The following is an 18,739-nucleotide window of genomic DNA, read 5'->3' as shown; positions in this document are numbered from 1 at the left end:
AAAAAATCTTAAATGTGTAGATACTTCTAGATTAGATTATGATACTGACTCATTTAGAAATTTGACTTATAGCAGAATTATTTTCCTAGAAATATCTTCAATACTGACTGATAATAGGGTGGCTAAATTTATGTTTGGTCAAAAGTTACTTGGTTAGAACAGGATGGTAGGATTTAAATTGTTGCAACGTGGCTTGTGAGAGAGGAGAGCGTGAAGTGGTTGTGACTGGCTGAGTGGGATGAGGAGGGAAAGAAGAGTAGATATTAGAAGAAAAATGAATTCAGAGAATGATGAAAAGGTAAAACCAAACGTTGATTTTAGTTAGGTTTGACAAAAACTGTTCATTGGGTAGTGGCTGAATATATTAATATTGTCAGGAATAAAATACGTTCATTGGCTTAGTAGCCAGGGTTTGGGAAAGTAGCAGTTCCTGGTTCTGTAAAGAAAGGGGAAATAAGAGTTTTTCATCCATCTTGTGAAAGGTTTCCTTTAACATAATTCTTTGACCCACTAGCTGTTAGAAAATTCTCCAGACTTGTGGCCAAAGTTAGTCTCAGAAAAAGTGGGGAGAGTTTGGGTTGGGTTGAATTGCATAGCCAAGTGCAGGTGTGATGGGAGACGGCCCCGACTGTGGTTAAGACAGGTAGCGTGCTACAAGTGAGTATAAAGTAGGCGATTTCTTGGCGTTTGGGTCCGAACTCAGGAGAACTGAGTTAGAGCTGATCAGTACGTTAGAGTCAGTAACCTTACTCCAGGGCCCTTGAACAATAAACATGTTAATGCTCTTTCTGTTGTGCTTACTGTAAAGGTTTTGCAAATTGGTAAAACTGAAAGTGCTTTTTGTTTTCATTTCTAAGGTACATCCAGGTTATGGATTTCTTTCAGAAAATAAAGAATTTGCCAAATGTTTGGTAAGTTTGTAAGGAACCAGAAACTGTTAACTTATATTTCAGAAAGCAGCGTAACGGTGTTGCTTTTGTAAATATGGGTAGTGATGAGTTATAGACTTTTCATTGACCCAACGATTCTTTGAAAATAGTTTGGGAAAAGTGAAGACTTTTATTCTGTAACCTAAGTCTTGATTTGAAGCGTGAAAATGGAAAAGTTGTAAAATCACCATTACACCTAATGAATGATACCTAGTTTATAACATGGGTGGACTTTGACTTTTAAAATTAAACACTTCAGACTTTTAGCCAAATACATCAGGGAGTCCAGTGATTCATTAATTATTTACCATGAGCACAGAATGTGAAGCCAGAAGTAAGATTCTGTTTTTTCCCTTTTATTGCATATTATGGCATTTAATATCAAATCTTACTACTGCCTCTATTTTGGGAAATTTTTTTCTTTTTTTTATGACAGGAGTATCCTCCTGATATCACCATCCTGACTAGGTGCATGACCCTATATTTGCTATTAAACTGATTTTCCAGGTGTATTTATAACTACATTCAAGATGGTACTGAAAGCTTAGTTTTCAGGTACTAAAATATGATATTGATAATGTTTTGAAAAGCTCATTAGATTATCTCAGGTATTAAGTTAACTTAATATTTTAATATATTATACTTTGTTTCTGTGATATGCTTATATATTGTTCTTCCATGTATTCAGAATTATTTATGAATGCAATTACCATTTTCAAGATGAAATTTTCACTTAAAATTCATAAATTTAATTTGGACAATTCTTAAGATCATAGAATTCTAGCCCAGAACGATCTGTTTTAACCAATTTACTTTATAGATTAAAAACTAAGGCCTATAGATTAAACTAAGGCCTAAAGAAGTTGTGACGTAAAGTCACGCAGGTGGATAATAGTAACACATGTCTGGAGAGGTGTATTAGATGTAAGTATCCAAAGGTCCAGGTGGACCAGGTTTTGTGCAGTATATCCACATTTTCCTGTTTATACCCCTTTTTATTATCTTCTAGTTTGAAATTTTGGCTGAGGTTCTGTCATTATGTAAGAAAATGATTTGAATATAATACATTTTAAATGTATTTGTACAATATAATATATTTAAGTTTGTATAGGTGAGGAGTCTCTAAACTGTGGTCCACGGGCCAAATGCAGCTGCTGCCTGTTTTTGTAAATTAAGTTTTATTGGCACACAGCCCTGCTTGTTCACTTACCTCTTGTCTGTGGCTGCTTTTGCTCTAGAACAGCAGAGTTGCGTAGCTATAGCAGAGACCGAATGGCCTGTAAATAAATATTCACTGTATGGCCCTTTATAGAAAAAGTTTGCCGGCTCCTGGTATAGATGAATATCTGAGTCCGGGAGAAGTGAAATTATATGGCAAGTATATTTATTCATGCATTTATTCAGTCATTAAAAAGGGCTTATTTGATAGCTATGTTCAAGGCATTTGAGAAGGATATAAAAATGAATTGGGTGTGCCGCCTGCTCATGAGGAGCTCACAGTCATGTTGTGGAAAATAAGTCAGCTGCCCAAATGACTTCAGGGAAAAAATATTACGAAGAAGTTCAAATTCTCCGTAAATGAAGATAAGATTGTGCCGTCAGGGGTTTCATGTTAGAGAAAAGGGTATAAAATGTATGACCACCTTCCTTTCTCATTTGCTTTTCTAATTTTATCTCCTCCATTTCCCTTTATCAATGCTATGCCTTAGGCAAACCAGACAGCATGCTATTCCCAAATGTGGCTGGTTCTCTCCTGTTCTGTCTTTTCCATCACTCTCCTCAGTGGTCACACCTGTCCCCTGGTTCCACATTTCTTACTACTGTCTATTCTTAAAAGCACAGTTCATGTTACCCCTACCAGGCTAGTTTTCCGTGTTCTTCTGGTGAGAAGTAATCTCTTGCCTCTGTCTTCTAGAGCATTTAATCTTTTTTTTTCCTTATCTGGCATACCACCTTCCATATTATGTAAAAATTGTTTCTGTATTTTAATGTCCTCTTAAGGTAAGAGACTTGGTCTTCTCATTCTTTGTTTCCCCTTTGTTTTATATTCTAATGATTTCTACGTAGTGAGTTCAATGAATGTTATGGAAAGATTAAGTAAATATTATTAGATTAAGAATTATGGAACAATAACCTGCAAGAAAACTTTCCTCCTGTCACAGAAGGGACTGTTTTGTAACTAGAAAGTGGTATTGCCATGTGTTTTTTATTCACCACAAAAATATGTAGCTGGTGATAACTAACCTCTCTTTTTGTGCATCATGGCAACATTCTTATTTGGGATATAATTTTCCTAGCTTAAAAACTTTTCCCATTGGAGTATGCCATTTAAAATGGACCTTTTGAAATATCTGGCTATAGCTGGTGAGTTCCATAAAAATAACAGTGAAATAAAATTGCATACAGATTTTGTTATGCATATCAACATTGTGTGGTTGGTGACGAACCATTGAAGATTGATAGTTATTGTCTCAAACTGGGAATATTCTTAGAATCTGATTTCTAAGATAGTGGTAATAGATTACTATGTTGGCAGCAACTTTTGGCAAGAAAGATGAGCAGAATATGGAAAAGAAATCTTTTTTAAAGTTTATTTTTGGCTGTCATTGGGTCTTCGTTGCTGCGCTCGGTCTTTCTCTAGTTGCGGTGAGCGGGGTCTACTCTTCCTTGCGGTGCATGGCCTCTAGGTGTGCGGGCTTCAGTAGTTGTGGCTCGCGGGCTCTAGAGCGCAGCCTGTGTAGTTGTGGCGCACGGGCTTAGTTACTCCGCGGCTTGTGGGATCTTCCCGGACCAGGGTTCCAACTCATGTCCCCTGCATTGGCAGGCGGGTTCTTAACCACTGTGCCACCAGGGAAATCTGGAAAAGAAATTTTTAAAGTTTAATACTGTCGAGTTCCTTTTACTATAACTTATGTATGCTGTAACTTATGTTTGAAATGTAATCAAATGTGGAGGTTCCCCCCCCCCATTAATTTCTGGTTCTGTTTGTTGTTTCTTTTTCTTTAAATTGCTGTTCAAAGATCAGCATAATATTTACTTTCTTTATAGAAAAACTATTTGTGCCTTATCATCTGGTATATTGTTTTTAGTTAACAGCTTTGAATAAGATGATTTCTTGAATTTTTTTTCTGAGTTTGTGCTATTTATTTGCTTTAGAAAGTACCATAAGCCAATTGTTAAAAGCAATTCTAAACTTTGTATGCTTTCTTTACAAGACTAATTATTCTTTTTTTTGTGGTACATGGGCCTCTCCCGCTGTGGAGCACAGGCTCCGGACGCGCAGGCTCAGCGGCCATGGCCCACGGGCCCAGCTGCTCCGCGGCATGTGGGATATTCCCCGACCAGGGCACGAACCCGTGTCCCCTGAATCAGCAGGCGGACTCTCAACCACTGCACCACCAGGGAAGCCCAAGACGAATTATCCTTTACGCTTAATTTACACGAAATGGGATCAGATTGTATAGAATCCCTACTGTACATGATTTAAACAAAATCATGTCTTTGCTTAAACAATTAATGGAAAATTCAAAGCTACAAATAATCCTTATAAAGAATAGTAATTTTCAGTAATTTTAATATGCTGAGCACACATTTTATTTCCAAAATGTTTTTCATTCTGTATTTCCCCTCTGGGCTCCTTGTATTCTGAGCAGTAAAGGAACAGTGGTGGAAGGCTGTGAGGACTGTTAGAGTTAAGAAAAGAAATTCTTTTGGAGTTTACGAAAGGGGTTTGAAAAGTTAAACTGTCTGCCCCTGGAAAAAGTGGTTTAAAGATTAAATGAGATTTAAAGAGATTTCATAGTGTTTTTAGTTATCTTTCTGGTTTTTATGTGTATGTTTTTTCATGTTATCATATCATATTTTAATGCAGCACAGAATTATAAGTTACAGTAGTTACCTTTATGAGAAATTTATGTTAGATTTAATAATTTGTGTTTCATGTATGGGTCTTATCCATGTATTTAGAAGATATGTGTATATATGCATACAGATAGTGTTTTCTATCCAGAATGCTCAGCATTGAGGGTGGAGAAGGGAACTATGGGAAGCAGTTGAGGTTTGATGATTGTATTTTTTTATCACCTTTTGTTGGAGACTTTTTAGCAAGGTAAGGAATGTAACTACTTCAAAAACAATAATGAGATTTTTTTTATCCATTGGATTAACCAAACTTTTAAAAAATAGCTGTAACATCCAGTGTAGACAAGTGTACAGGAAGTGTCTTGTTCTTGGGAGTATAAATTATTTCAGCCCCCTTTTATCTTTTTTTTTTGTTCCAGAAATTTGCTGGTATTACCAAAATTTAAAACGTATATATTCTTTGACTCAACATTTCCACTCTTAAGAATTTCACCTACAAAGATGTACTTTAAAAATGTTCATTGTAAGGTTCATAATAGCGAAATTGGGAAATAGCTCAAGTTTTTTCATCTTTAAAATGAAGAGAATGACACCTACCCTGTAGGGTTGTTGTGAAAGTTAGAAACAACATGTTTAAAGAACTTAGCACAGAATCTGGCATTGATAAGATAAGGCAAATCACCTTATCATTACAGGTGTTAGTTAATAATTATTACTTCAGTAGATGGGGAGAGCTACTGAAGAGTTTTTTTTTTTCTTTCTTTCTTTTTTTGAGAATGAGATAGTTAAAATTAGCATTTTGGGGAAATTAATCTGATAGTTTTAATGTGTATTTTGTGAGTTTAGATTTTTTTTCTTGTTGAGATTAATAATCTGATAATATTATATTCCTATACACACACGCATGATAATGTAGTTTACAAAATACTTTGACATATATGATTTCATTTAATTCATGCAACCATTTAACAAAAAGAAAACTGAGACTCAGGTGCAGTGACTTGCCAACAGTCACACTATATTGGTAAGTAATAGAATCAGGACTTGACCTAGGTTGGCTGACCATAAGTACAGAGCACTTAAAAAAAATACTGTACCCTGGTTTGCTTAGTTGGAAAGAGTGAGAAACCAAACAGTGAAAACCAAATAACTGTAGGGAACTTAGCCAAAGCCCATAGAAATCTGTTCCCGCACTTTATAATAACAGAGGCAGCACATGATCAGTTTGTGTAGATAGAAATTTGAAGAAAGCCTTTTGCTAGGTCATCGGTCTTCTGTCGTGAGGTTGTAATCCATGGTGTGTTAGAGTTGTGAAATGTGCTTTAAGTACTTGGCAACTGATACTAAAATTATGAAGTTATCAGGTTTTCTAATGATGTTATTTAACAATATTTTTGTTCTTAAAATAGTTTAGAGTGAATTTAAAACGATCAATATGATACCCTATTCACTCATATTTGAAAAAAACTTTTTCTTGAGTAGGAAAAAAAAGAGCCGTAGACCTTGCAAGCCCAAATTTGTTTATAACTCCTATTTTACCTACATAGGCTGTGATCTGAGTAGCTACTGGAAGTATGTTTTGTGTGTGACATATGGCGTGGCTTAAGAAAGGTTAATACTACACTGTATTTTGTAGACATCTAGTTTTAACTACATAGATATTCTTTACATTAACATTATTAGAATTTCCATTTTGGACACAGGTCTTTGATTTTATTATGTTAAAGTGAAAAAAATTTGAGAATGTAAAATCTTCAGAAGCTTAAGTCACATGTATACATTGAAAAATAAGGTTTCTTCCATCTGTGAACCTCTGACCCCAGCTCCCAGTTTAAATTCCTAGAGACTGCCACTGGAGTCTGGAGCACACACATGCGTGTGTGTTTGCCTGCTAGAATTTGCTGTAGATTTGTTATACAGGGTACTCTTATTTGCTGAAGTAGGATTTTGTTTGTTCATAAGAAAAGAAGTGGCACAGAACTTCTCTGCCCTTCCCCAGGCTCTTAAAAATAGGTGTGGAACACCTACCTGCAGAAATACTTGCAACATTCTTATTTAATCTTTATGACAATCTGTGGTGTATTATGATTTATAGAAGAGAGAACAATCTCAGAATAAATGACTTGTCCAATGTCACATAGCTAGAAAATGAGAGTATAGTTTCTTACAAAAGTCTTCGACTATAAATCCCATGCTCAGTAAATGTTCCAAACTACTTCTAAGATGAATTGGAACTAGACTGGATTGTTAGTGTTTTGTTTTTAATTGATAGCTTTGGCTGGCACCTTTTTTTTTTTTTTTTTTTTTTTTTTTTGCTGTTGGTGGAAGTTGTTCTCTTTCTGCTCCCTTTTTCCCCCTCATTGGTGTACCATTGTTAAGGTCTAAAAACAGAGTATTTCTTTTGTTTTTTTTGGTCTTGTGATCTTGGATGCCAGTGAAAGTAACTGTCTTCACTTGGTTTTGCCGACTTTATAGGTAAAGTACAATACTTGAGTGAGCTTGTAGAGCTACAGAAGAGTCACTGATGCCTTTTTGCTCTCTGGGATATTCTTATGTTGAATTAATAATGTCTCCCTGAATTTAGAGGAGAAATTTGGTGACTCTACCCTTTTGACAGCAATTTTGTAATATGTTTTAAATTGTGACTTTAAATATGTCATGTTCAAAAGGCTTAATGAATACCTATGAAACAAGCTTCATAAAACCCTTATCATAACAGAATGTCCTTTGAGATGTTTGAGAACATGTTGGATTAGAGTTCAGCTTCTAGACTGTTTGTTGAAGAATTTGAAGATGATGCTGAGTAGAAATGCTCTAAAGTGGATACCTGAAAAAGAAAAATCTATTTTTAGGGAGTCTTTAAGGATGTAGATAAGGCAGATACATTTAGAGTTGTGGGGTTTGGCGGGTGATTTCAATAGGAAGGTTAAGAATCTGGGATTTGATGAGGCTGGAATTTTCTGCCCTTTGCTTGAGGTTAAAATAGTTTGAATTTTATACTTGAGCTTTCCTTCTCCCTCTCCTTTCCCTCCCCTGCAGTATTAGCACAGTCTGGAGTCAGAGTTAAAATTCTTGCTCCGCCACTTCATATCCCTGTGATCTTGGACAAGTTGCTTAATGTTTGACTCTGAAGACTCTCAAGTGTCTTATGCTTACTGTTGGCAGGATTTGTTTTTCTCCATCTGACTCTTTATATTGAAAACATGTCTCCTGTAGCCAGCATGTTGTTGGGTCATGATTTTTTTTTTTTTTTAATATATCTTGGAGTATAATTGCTTTACAGTGGTGTGTTAGTTTCTGCTTTATATCAAAGTGAATCAGCTATACATATACATATATCCCCATATCGCCTCCCTCTTGCGTCTCCCTCCCACCCTTCCTATCCTATCCCTCTGGGTGGCATAAATCACCAAGCTGATCTCCCTGTGCTATGCCACAGCTTCCCACTAGCTATCGATTTTACATTTGGTAGTGTATATATGTCCATGCCACTCACTTCGTCCCAGCTTACCCTTCCCCCTCCCTGTTGTCCTCAGGTCCGTTCTCTATGTCTGTGTCTTTATTCCTGTCCTGCCCCTGTGTTCTTCAGAACCTTTTTTTTTGTTTTTCTAGATTCCATACATATGTGTTAGCATATGGTACTTGTTTTTCTCTTTCTGACTTCACTCTGTATGACAGACTCTAGGTCCATCCACCTCACTACAAATAACTCAATTTTGTTTCTTTTTATGGCTGAGTAATATTCCATTGTGTATATGTGCCACATCTTCTTTATCCATTCATCTGTTGATGGACACTTAGGTTGCTTCCATGTCCTGGTTATTGTAAATAGAGCTGCAGTGAACATTGTGGTACATGACTCTTTTTGAATTATGGTTTACTCAGGATATATGCCCAGTAGTGAGATTGCTGGGTCATATGGTATTTCTATTTTTAGTTTTTTAAGGAACCTCCATACTGTTCTCCATAGTGGCTGTATGAATTTACATTCCCACCCACAGTGCAAGGGGGTTCCCTTTTCTCCACACCCTCTCCAGCATTTACTGTTAGTAGATTTTTTGATGATGGCCATTCTGACTGGTGTGACGTGATACCTCATTGTAGTTTTGATTTGCATTTCTCTAATGGTTAGTTATGTTGAGCATCCTTTCATGTGTTTGTTGGCAATCTGTATATCTTCTTTGGAGAAATGTCTATTTAGGTCTTCTGCCCATTTTTGGAGGGCCATGCTTTTTTAATCATTCTGATAATCTGTATTGTTTAATTGTGGTGTTTGGTCTTTTAAGCTTTTGGGTTGCCTTAATTTATTTTCTTTAATGACAGCTTTTTCTGAGATACAATTTACATCATAACACTCACCCTTTTATAATGTAAAAGTCTGATTTTTTTGTTTATCCACCAAGTTATGTAACTGTCACCACTGTGCAATTTCAGTAGAATCTATTACCATTTAATAAATTACTGATGTGGGCTTCCCTGGTGGCGCAGTGGTTGAGAGTCCACCTGCCGATGCAGGGGACACAGGTTCGTGCCCTGGTCTGGAAGATCCCACATGCCATGGAGCCGGCTGCGCCTGTGAGCCATGGCTGCTGAGCCTGCGCGTCCGGAGCCTGTGCTCCGCAACAGGAGAGGCCACAACAGTGAGAGGCCCGCGTACTGCAAATAAATAAATAAATAAATAAATTACTGATGTGACTGGACTTATGTCTACCCTTTTTTAATTTGTTTTCAGGTTGTCTCCTCTTTTTTTCCTTCTGCTTTCCTTTCCTATCTTCTTTGGATTATTTTAATTGTTGGAATTCCATTTAAATTTATCTGTTGGATCTTTTACATTTTTTAGTGGTTTTCCTAGGAGTTACAATATACATCCTTAACTTTGTATGGTCTACTTGAACTTAGTATTTTACCATTTTATGTGCAATGTAGAAATTTTGTAGTCATGTAGCCCACTTTCCCTCTCTCTCCATCTCCATCCTCTATGTTGCGTTGTCATATGTATTTCATCTGCGTATATTATAAATTCCATGGAAAAAGTCATAAATTTTCCTTTAAACCATGTTTGAAATGAGTTAAGATATTTCCTTCATTAATGACCCAAATATCATTCAGTTGAAATTAATATTGATTTTTATTTTGGTCCATTTTTCGGTTATGTAGAAGAATTTTTTTTAAGTTTATTTTTATGTTTAAATGTGGTAAATCATACATAACGTAAAATTTACCCTTTTATCCATTTTTAAGTGTACAGTTTAGTGGCATTAAGTACATTTATTGATGCATTGTATAACTGTCACTAGTATTCATCTCCAGAATTCTTTCATCATCCAGAACTGAAACTCTGTACCCATTAAATAGTAATATTCTGTTTCCCCTGGTAATTAATGTCTGTTATACTTTGTCTCTGAATTTAACTACTCTGGGTAACTCATAAGTGGAATCATACAATATTTGTCCTTTTGTGACTGGCTTATTTCACTTAGCATAATGTCCTCAAACTCCATCCATGTTGTAGCATGTGTCAGAATTTCCTTCCTTTTTAAGGCTGAATAATAGTCTGCTGTATGGATATACAACATCTTGTTTCTCTGTTGATTGTCACCCAACTTGTACACGAGTAGAAGGTGGAAATTATACTTTGAAATTCTTCTGTATCACTCAGCAGCCTTTCAGTACATGCTAGTTAACTCTTCATTAGATGAGAGAAGTCGCTGAATTAAAATTTGGAATTCTGGAAATAAATGTAGGAGGGGCTCTTTGAGTAGCCTCTCTGTGTTTTAATGTTGTAATGCTATTTTTAACTTATAGTAACTTTGTAATCTCTTAAGATTTATTTTTACCCATTTATTTATTTTTATCCATTTATGCTTCGAATTTAGTAGGAAAGATTTTTGTTGTTGTTGTTCTAATAAAGGTAATAGATTGAGGATTTTGTTGGATTAAATGAAGTGATATTAGTGATCACGCTTACATATATTTAATGATTCCTACTGCCCCAGATACATTCTAAAGTTATGCTTTTAAATGCACGCTATCTAAAATGGGCAAAGAGGCAGAAATAATGAGATCATTTCTGGGGCTTTGTTTTTGGACTGGACCTTATTTAAAGATATTGCTACAAAGATTCTGAGGTACCATATTGAATACAACGTGTGATATGCTAATTTACATTAGCAGAGAGTATTCCTTTCTTGTGTATGTGTGTACTTCCCAACGTACTTATGGCGTATTTGCTGATGTGTGCATTTTCTTAGCTTTTTATTCAGTCTTTCACATAGTAGTTGGTTGTGGAATACAGTTGTTAAGAGAAATAACATATCATTAGATAGAAATTATGTTACATTTCTTAACCGTTATACTTTATTTGTAAGGAAATGTTTTGATGATAAATGATAGATGCTGCTGTTGATTAGAATGCCACAATTTATATAAAATATATTGAGTGTATAGACAGAATGAGTTATATATTTATATGTTATATATAAAATGTCAGTATATTTCACTAGGGTATCACGTATTACCTCAGTGTTTGATATTATTAATTGTACAATGGCATGATATTTAGAAGGCTAACTTGGTTACAGTATTGCTGAAATACAAATTTAATATCAGTTTTACAATAATTGAATCTGAGTGATGAATAACTGGGAATTTATTATACCATCTGTCTACTTTTGCTTATGTTTGAAGCTTTTCATGAAAAGAAATCCATGAAAGGAAATACATTAAGCTCAGAAGAAATAGTTTTTGTTTTTTTTTTTTAAATCTTATATTGTTCCGAGAGGCTGGAATATCATACAGTATATAATGGGTTCAGTGTTAACTTGATTGTCTTGGAGAACATATTAAATGCGGGAGACATTAAATATCTTCTTCACATCCACCCAGTATGAGGGGATTTCAGCCTTTGTCTTTGGAATGTTCCTTTGTTATCAAAATGTCTGCTTTTAGTCTTCTTCATTAGTTATACTTGATATTTTCATGAGCAGAAGAAATAGAACAATGTTTTGTCTTTATCCTTTAAGATTAATAGAGTAGACACCAAATTAAAGTCAAAGTATGGTATCTAAAAACATTAAGTTTTTCTAGCTCGTTTTGGTTTATCTCATGTTGGCGCAAGCATAGCCATCACAAAGAGTCATGAGAAGTATCCTTCTCATGTGTATAAACTGGTTATTAGACTAGAGGGTAGATACATAAGAAACTCCCTCCTGTGTAGTACTGGATACAAAAAAGAAAAATCCACTTGTTAAAAGGGCTTAATCTAGAGCAATAAAAAGTAACTTTTAGGGGCTTCCCTGGTGGTGCAGTGGTTGAGTGTCTGCCTGCCGATGCAGGGGACGCGGGTTCGTGCCCCAGTCCGGGAAGATCCCACATGCCGCGGAGCGGCTGGGCCCGTGAGCCATGGCTGCTGAGCCTGCACGTCCGGAGCCTGTGCTCCGCAATGGGAGAGGCCACAACAGTGAGAGGCCCGCGTACTGGAAAAAAAAAAACAAAACATAACTTTTATTATTCTAGGTATCACATTAAAGTATTTATGCTTTATGTCTTATGATGATAGGCTACTTCTGCGAAGACTATTACATAGAACTGCATTTCTCAAAGAGCTCTTACCATGCTCTATTCTTATGACGTGTGTTTGGATTAAAGTAGGCAAAGAAGACAAAGAAAATTATCTCCAAGACCGATTAACTGCCCAAAGAAATAATCACATTTTGATTCATTGCGTTTTGTTTACAATAGAAGAAAAATTTGAGAAGTCCTTACTTTGTCATCTTACTTCATTAGACCGTTAATTCCCTGCCCTCACGGAATATCCGTTAACACTTGGCACAGTTTGGAAAAAGGATGTAGTACAGTAGGATGAGCCACTTCAACTGATGGCATATATGATTTCTAATTGCAAGGAACCAAACAGGTGAACTCAAGTGAGTTTACCTAGCAAGGTTAAGAATCTATGTGGATTATTTTTGGATGGATTACAAAAATGGAAGAGAGACCGTTTCATTTACATAGGAGGTTTACCTCATACTTTCTGGCATGAGTGCCAAGGTACTGATCACTGTTCTAGATACTACATATATTCAGGGTGAACACGACAAAAATCTGAGTTTTTTTTTTTTTTTTAAATCTGAGTTTTCATGGGGTTATTTTCTAGTACAGGGAGGCATATAATAAATGAATCAGACTCAGATCATAATGAGTGCTATAAAGAAAACACAAGTGGATGATGCAATAGAGTATTGGCATGTGGGGATCCCTGAGACTCTTTCACAGACTGTGCCAAGTAAAAACTGTTTTCAAAATAGTTTCCCCCTCATTCTCTTACGATTGTGCAGTAGAGTTTTTCAGCAGCTACATGATGTATGTTATCATAACAGATTGAATGGAGAGCCAGATAGGAGAATCCAGCTGTGTTCTATTAAGCCGGATGGTAGAGATTTGCAAAAAATATAAAACATTTCCACTCTTACTCATTTATTTGTTAATTCTAATTGTTAAATTTAAATGGGTTTATTCTTTTAAAAATAATAAATATTTAAACATTTTCTTCATTTTAATATGGTAAATATTGATAGATATAACACACATAAGCAAAAGCTTTCTGAGATCATCAGTTTTTTAAAAACTGTAAAGAGATTCTGGTCCCAAAAAGTTTGAGAAACACTGTGCCAGAGGTGAACAGGTGGCCTCTTTGGATAAAGTGGTACCAAAAAAACCTCTCTGAGAAGGTGACCTGTAAACTGGGACTTCATGGGAGAAGAGCATTCTAGTGAGAAAGAGCAAGATTTCTCTGACTGCCCTTCCCAACCCACTACCACATCCTTTTCTGGCTTTATAATTAGTTAGATGTCAGTCAAGGCCCTTTACTTAACTCATTTCTGAATTCCTGTTATTTACCATTTTACCAATCGTTAATAATTCTTCAGTTTTTGTTTTGTTTTTTCAATTAACCACTTTATTTTATTTTTGGCTGCATTGAGTCTTCATTGCTGCATGCAGGCTTTCTCTAGTTGCGGTGAGCGGGGGCAACTCTTTGTTGCGGTGCACAGTCTTCTCATTGCGGTGGCTTCTCTTGTTGCGGAGCATGGGCTCTAGGCGCACGGGCTTCAGTAGTTGCAGCACGTGGGCCCTAGAGCATGCGGGCTTCAGTAGTTACAGTGCATGGGCACAGTAGTTGTGGCACATGGGCTGTAGTGTACGCAGTCTTCAGTAGTTGTGTGTGCGGGCTCAGTAGTTGCGGCTCATGGGCTCTAGAGCACAGGCTCAGTAGTTGTGGCGCATGGGCTTAGTTGCTGTGCGGTATGTGGGATCTTCCCGGACCAGGGATCGAACCCATGTCCCCTGAATGGGCAGGCGGATTCTTAACCACTGTGCCACCAGGGAAGTCCCAATTCTTCAGTTTTAATGGAATCGCTTACATACATTTCCAAACAAATGAGACAGACTTTTAGAAATAGGCTTAACCTCTTTGCTGTTCACACCAAGCTAATTTGAAATATATTTTTATTGCTTAAAAAAATTAACAAGTATTTGTTAGGATCGATTATTTCCTGTTAATTCCTTTTGCATGAAAGAAAATCATATATTGGATTTCTGTATATGACTTTTAGTATAATGTGGCTGTGTCTTGATTGATTGATTGTGCTGTGTGGCATGCGGGATCTTGGTTCCCCAACCAGGGATCAAACCCACATCTCCTGCAGTGGAGGCTTGGAGTTTTAACCATTGGATCACCAGGGAAGTCTGATGTCTTCCTTATATATATAATGGTAAATTTGTTTTGCCGTCTTTATGCTTTGGAGTTTTAATTTGTGCCTGTACTTATTAGTATAGTGTATAAAGACTCTCTGTGATTTTTATGATCATTCCTGCTGTTATTATTGTTTATCACACCATTTAAAAGCAAAAGGAATTTAAAAAGTGAATAGTAGAGAAAGACAAACAGGAAATGTGAGTTTAGATAAGAGTACAAGCAGCAAGGTTGATTGTGACCATGATATAAATTGATGAGATTCCTACCTTCAGCAAATTAACTTTTTTGAGTATTTACTGTGTGCCAGGCACTGTTCCAAGCACTGTACATGTACTAACTCATTTGCTTTTCATAATAGCCCTACAAGTGGATAGTACTGTCTTTACTTTATAGGTAAAAGAAGCAAAAGGAAGTTGGGTTTAAGCAAGTTGCTCACACAGCTCTTGGTGCCTGGGCAAGGATTTGAACCCAAGCATCGGCTGTACTCCTATTTTCTGGGCTGTACTACCTCTGAAGAAGAGATTGTACAACTCGTTGTAGAGCAAAACAAAATAAAACCTTAAGAAGTTTTCAACTTTTTTTTTTTTCCTCACCCATCATTATTTTTTCCCGGCAGACTATAACTATATAATTTTATAATTATAATTTGTTAGACCTCTTGATACAGGGACTGTATAAAGAGTTGTCTGCAAAAGTTACGCTTTTCCCCCTTAAAAGCTGGAAGTGAGGAAAAGAAGCAGTTGAAATAAGAAGAAAAGCACATAGGAAAAAAAAAGAGAACAGTGGAAAGCAGCGGTGGTAGTTTTCAGTGGAGTCTGAGGTGTGGCTGTCCTGGGTGAGTCAGCATGTGGCAGCTGCTTCAGCCACCAGGGACACATGTGTTGGAGGCCTCCCTTTTCTGAGGCCTTGACCAGTACAGTTCTAGTGAGTGGCGTGTATGGGCCTTAGTAGCAATAACAGAAGTTGGTAGAGGTTAAAAACAGCAGTGGGGATGAGGAACTACAGATACTAAAAGATATCAAATAAGGAATAAGAAGAGATAGAAGATAAAATAATCCTTCTGAGGTGTCAAAAAGTAACCAGTAATGCCGAAGTATATCTCCTGTAGAAGGTAGACACATACTTATATCTTTTGAGGAAATCACCTGGACAAGTGTACCTTTTCTTCAAGGAGAAAGAAAGTCAAAGCTCCTGGATTCCTGATGGATAGGCAAGTATACTTCTGAATAAGAGAGAAGACTTTGTTAAATGGGTTTCTGATAGGGGAGGAATGAGGTCTTGGGTTCCTAGTGAACTAATGAATCTCTTGTTTAGGGGATTGTCAAATAGTATAAAAAGTGGTTTCACATGTGCTCCCCCCACCTGTGTATATTCTGCAGTATCATTATCTCTAAATTTTAGATGAAGAAACTGAATCAGAAATAAAATGATTTTCCTGATCACATACTAGTAGGTTATCAGTTCTTTTGAGTAAAGCCTGTTGTGTTTTCAAGCCCTGAGGGTTCTAAAAAGCTGGAGTTTAACTGCACAGCATTATATAGAAAACTTAAATTTAGCCAGAAACCACAAAGAGAAAATAACCAGATTTTTAACATTGTTGTACAGTATTTGTTGTTATTAATTTTTTAGGGCATTTAAGAATCGGTTATGCTTTTTAGGTCATCAAAGAAAGATTAAATCATATTCAAACATGTTAATACTACGAGGGCTGACTTGTATTATAGTATTCTTTGGAAAAATATTTGTCACACAATAACTTAATAGTAAATTAACTAATGATACCTTCATTCATTCTTTTGCCACGTTTACTTTGAAATTTTGATTAAAAATTTATTTTAACTGTGAAAATTATATTTTAAAAGTTAATAATAGCTACTAGATGTCTGTTCACATTTTATTTCAGAATTTTCCATTTTAAATTGCAGATTAGATTATGGTAAGTAATAGTCTTTGCCTCTCTATATATGAGTCCCTGCTCATATAAACCAAGTATTTTGCTTATTTTGAGATCTAAATCATTAGTTTATGGTTTATAAATTTTTTCTTGACAAGCTTTATATAATTTTAGTCTTGCCAAGTCTCTGGTGAGTTTTAGATCACTAAGTCTAGAATTTGTTGACTGCATTAATGAATAAAGCAATAGATTAATACCTTGTTGATTTTCTTTTAAACCACCAGATACCTTATTTTCTTCACTCTTAAGAAACTGTTTGAAATAGTGATTCACAAATCTTAACCGCAGTGGACCACATTTACGATAATGTTTTGCACAACATTTTTAGTCGATGAAGTGTAAAAATTTCATGTTTGTCTTAGCTTTTTGGTCTCTGAGGTATTAAAAGTGGTGACAGGGCTGCTCTGTTACTGTTTTGCAGCTAGCTCTTTTAATTGATGTTGAATTGTGGCTTTCCATGCACACTGGGTTCAGTAAAAAGGTTGCAGTCATCTAGTGAGCATTTTTCCTTTAATGTGCTCATTAGTGGTGGCAAGTCCAGGTTTCAGCACATGTCAGTAATTTACATTTCATTGCTGAGTGGCTGCCCTTGTTCAAGAGTTGTTTCTAAGCCTGATGAATATATATTGGGAATAAACAGAGTAGAAGAATGGAAAGCCAAATACCCTGCCAGGCCTTTCAGTTGGTTCTGAAGCTTCCAGTGGATCTCTGATTAGCAATGCATGAAGCAGGATGGAAATGCAAAGATTAGGTCTACAAAAGTTGTCACAGGTAGGCCACTCCCTTAAATCCCCTTTTTGTGACCACCTTTCCATTTCATCTTCCTCAAATTCTTCTTTCTTGACAGACTTTCTGTTAAAGTGCAGATACTCCGTTAGACCTAGGAAGTGAACAATAGAGGATCAACCTGGTTCCTTTACCCCTTCTGACTGCTAAGCCAAGTCTGATTGTTATGTAAAGAGTAGACGCAAGCAAAACCTTGCTAGGCCTTTACAGCTCCTAGGGACCCTGTTATTATGACTGGGATCTCTGTGGTGATTCCTTCTGGGATTCATTTTCCCTCTTTGCCTGATTGGTAGCAGCTTGTTCTGGCTTTTGAAAGCTCGCTTAGATCATTCAGGGGTAATCTGTGGAGGCTGTGGTCAGTGTTGTTGGACATTGGGCCGGGACTCTATTTATTATAGTGTCTTTGAAATCGGGATGTTTGGGAAAATCCAGAAGTTTTCTTCTTGTAGAAAAACCTATTATATTATAATGAAGCATTTTTAGATCTCAGGATTTTATTCTAAGTTACTTTATGCATAGAAACAGTAGCATTAGGAAACACTAACCTAGCTATCTTTAGAAGGTTAATAATGTTGTAATTGTTTATACATTTTAAGTTTATTTACATATATATGGAAATTTGGGTTTATTGCAGGAAAGTAGATATTGTCAGTTGAGTGTTAGTATGGTCATCAGTCTGTCTACTTATTTATTTTTGTGGTGTTTTTCAAAACATTGAATTTAAGAAGTTTTGTTCAGAACTCAGTAGAAGCAAAATTGAGTGAACTTATGACTAACAATACAGTATTGAAAGACATTGAAAAATATCAATACTCAAATCAGATTGTTATTATGTTATGGTAAGTTCAGTTGGATGTGATTTAGCCCTTAGATTTTTTTTTTTTTGCAGTACGCAGGCCTCTCACTGTTGTGGCCTCTCCCTTTGCGGAGCACAGACTCCGGACGCACAGGCTCAGTGGCCATGGCTCACGGGCCCAGCCGCTCTGTGGCATGTGGGATCTTCCTGGACCGGGGCACGAACCCGTGTCTCCTGCATCGGCAGGCAGACTCTCAACCACTGTGCCACCAGGGAAGCCCAGCCCTTGGATCGTTTAAACATGAATGTATGTTAAGCACAGTTTATTAAATCTTTATACTAGTTTTTTGTTTTTTGTGTTTTTTTTTAAGCTAGATTTTAATAGAGGAGCAACATGGAGCAATGTGGTTTTTGGAAAATTTTTTATGTTTATGAAGATAAAGCTGGGAATCTTGAGGATATTAGCTTAGTAATGTTCTGATCAGTATTTGTAGCCTTTGCAAAAATGTAACAATAAATTTACCTTCTAGATGTCTACTTGAAACTATTCCTTTTGGATGTTTGCCAGATAAAAAAGCCCCATGGGATTAAGTTCTGGAAAATCACTTGCAAATTTGTGGGGGGATATCAGTGACTTTAAATATTTAACTGTCCAAACT

The 18,739-nt window shown here is 36.2% G+C and overlaps 1 protein-coding gene across 1 annotated transcript in view; it reads left to right on the top strand.

Annotated features, from left to right (window-relative positions):
- The window catches only part of PCCA (propionyl-CoA carboxylase subunit alpha), a 353,227-nt gene that overhangs the window by 59,281 nt on the left and 275,207 nt on the right, over window positions 1–18,739 (top strand). Inside the window, exon 6 of the mRNA XM_024739985.1 lies at window positions 858–911. Coding sequence (XP_024595753.1) covers window positions 858–911 — 54 coding nt within the window. The remainder of the gene's footprint in view (window positions 1–857; window positions 912–18,739) is intronic.

Source organism: Neophocaena asiaeorientalis, unplaced genomic scaffold, assembly GCF_003031525.2.
Source record: "Neophocaena asiaeorientalis asiaeorientalis breed wild unplaced genomic scaffold, Neophocaena_asiaeorientalis_V1.1 scaffold9, whole genome shotgun sequence".
Classification (NCBI taxonomy): domain Eukaryota; kingdom Metazoa; phylum Chordata; class Mammalia; order Artiodactyla; family Phocoenidae; genus Neophocaena; species Neophocaena asiaeorientalis.
This window is presented reverse-complemented; position numbering and strand designations above follow the sequence as displayed.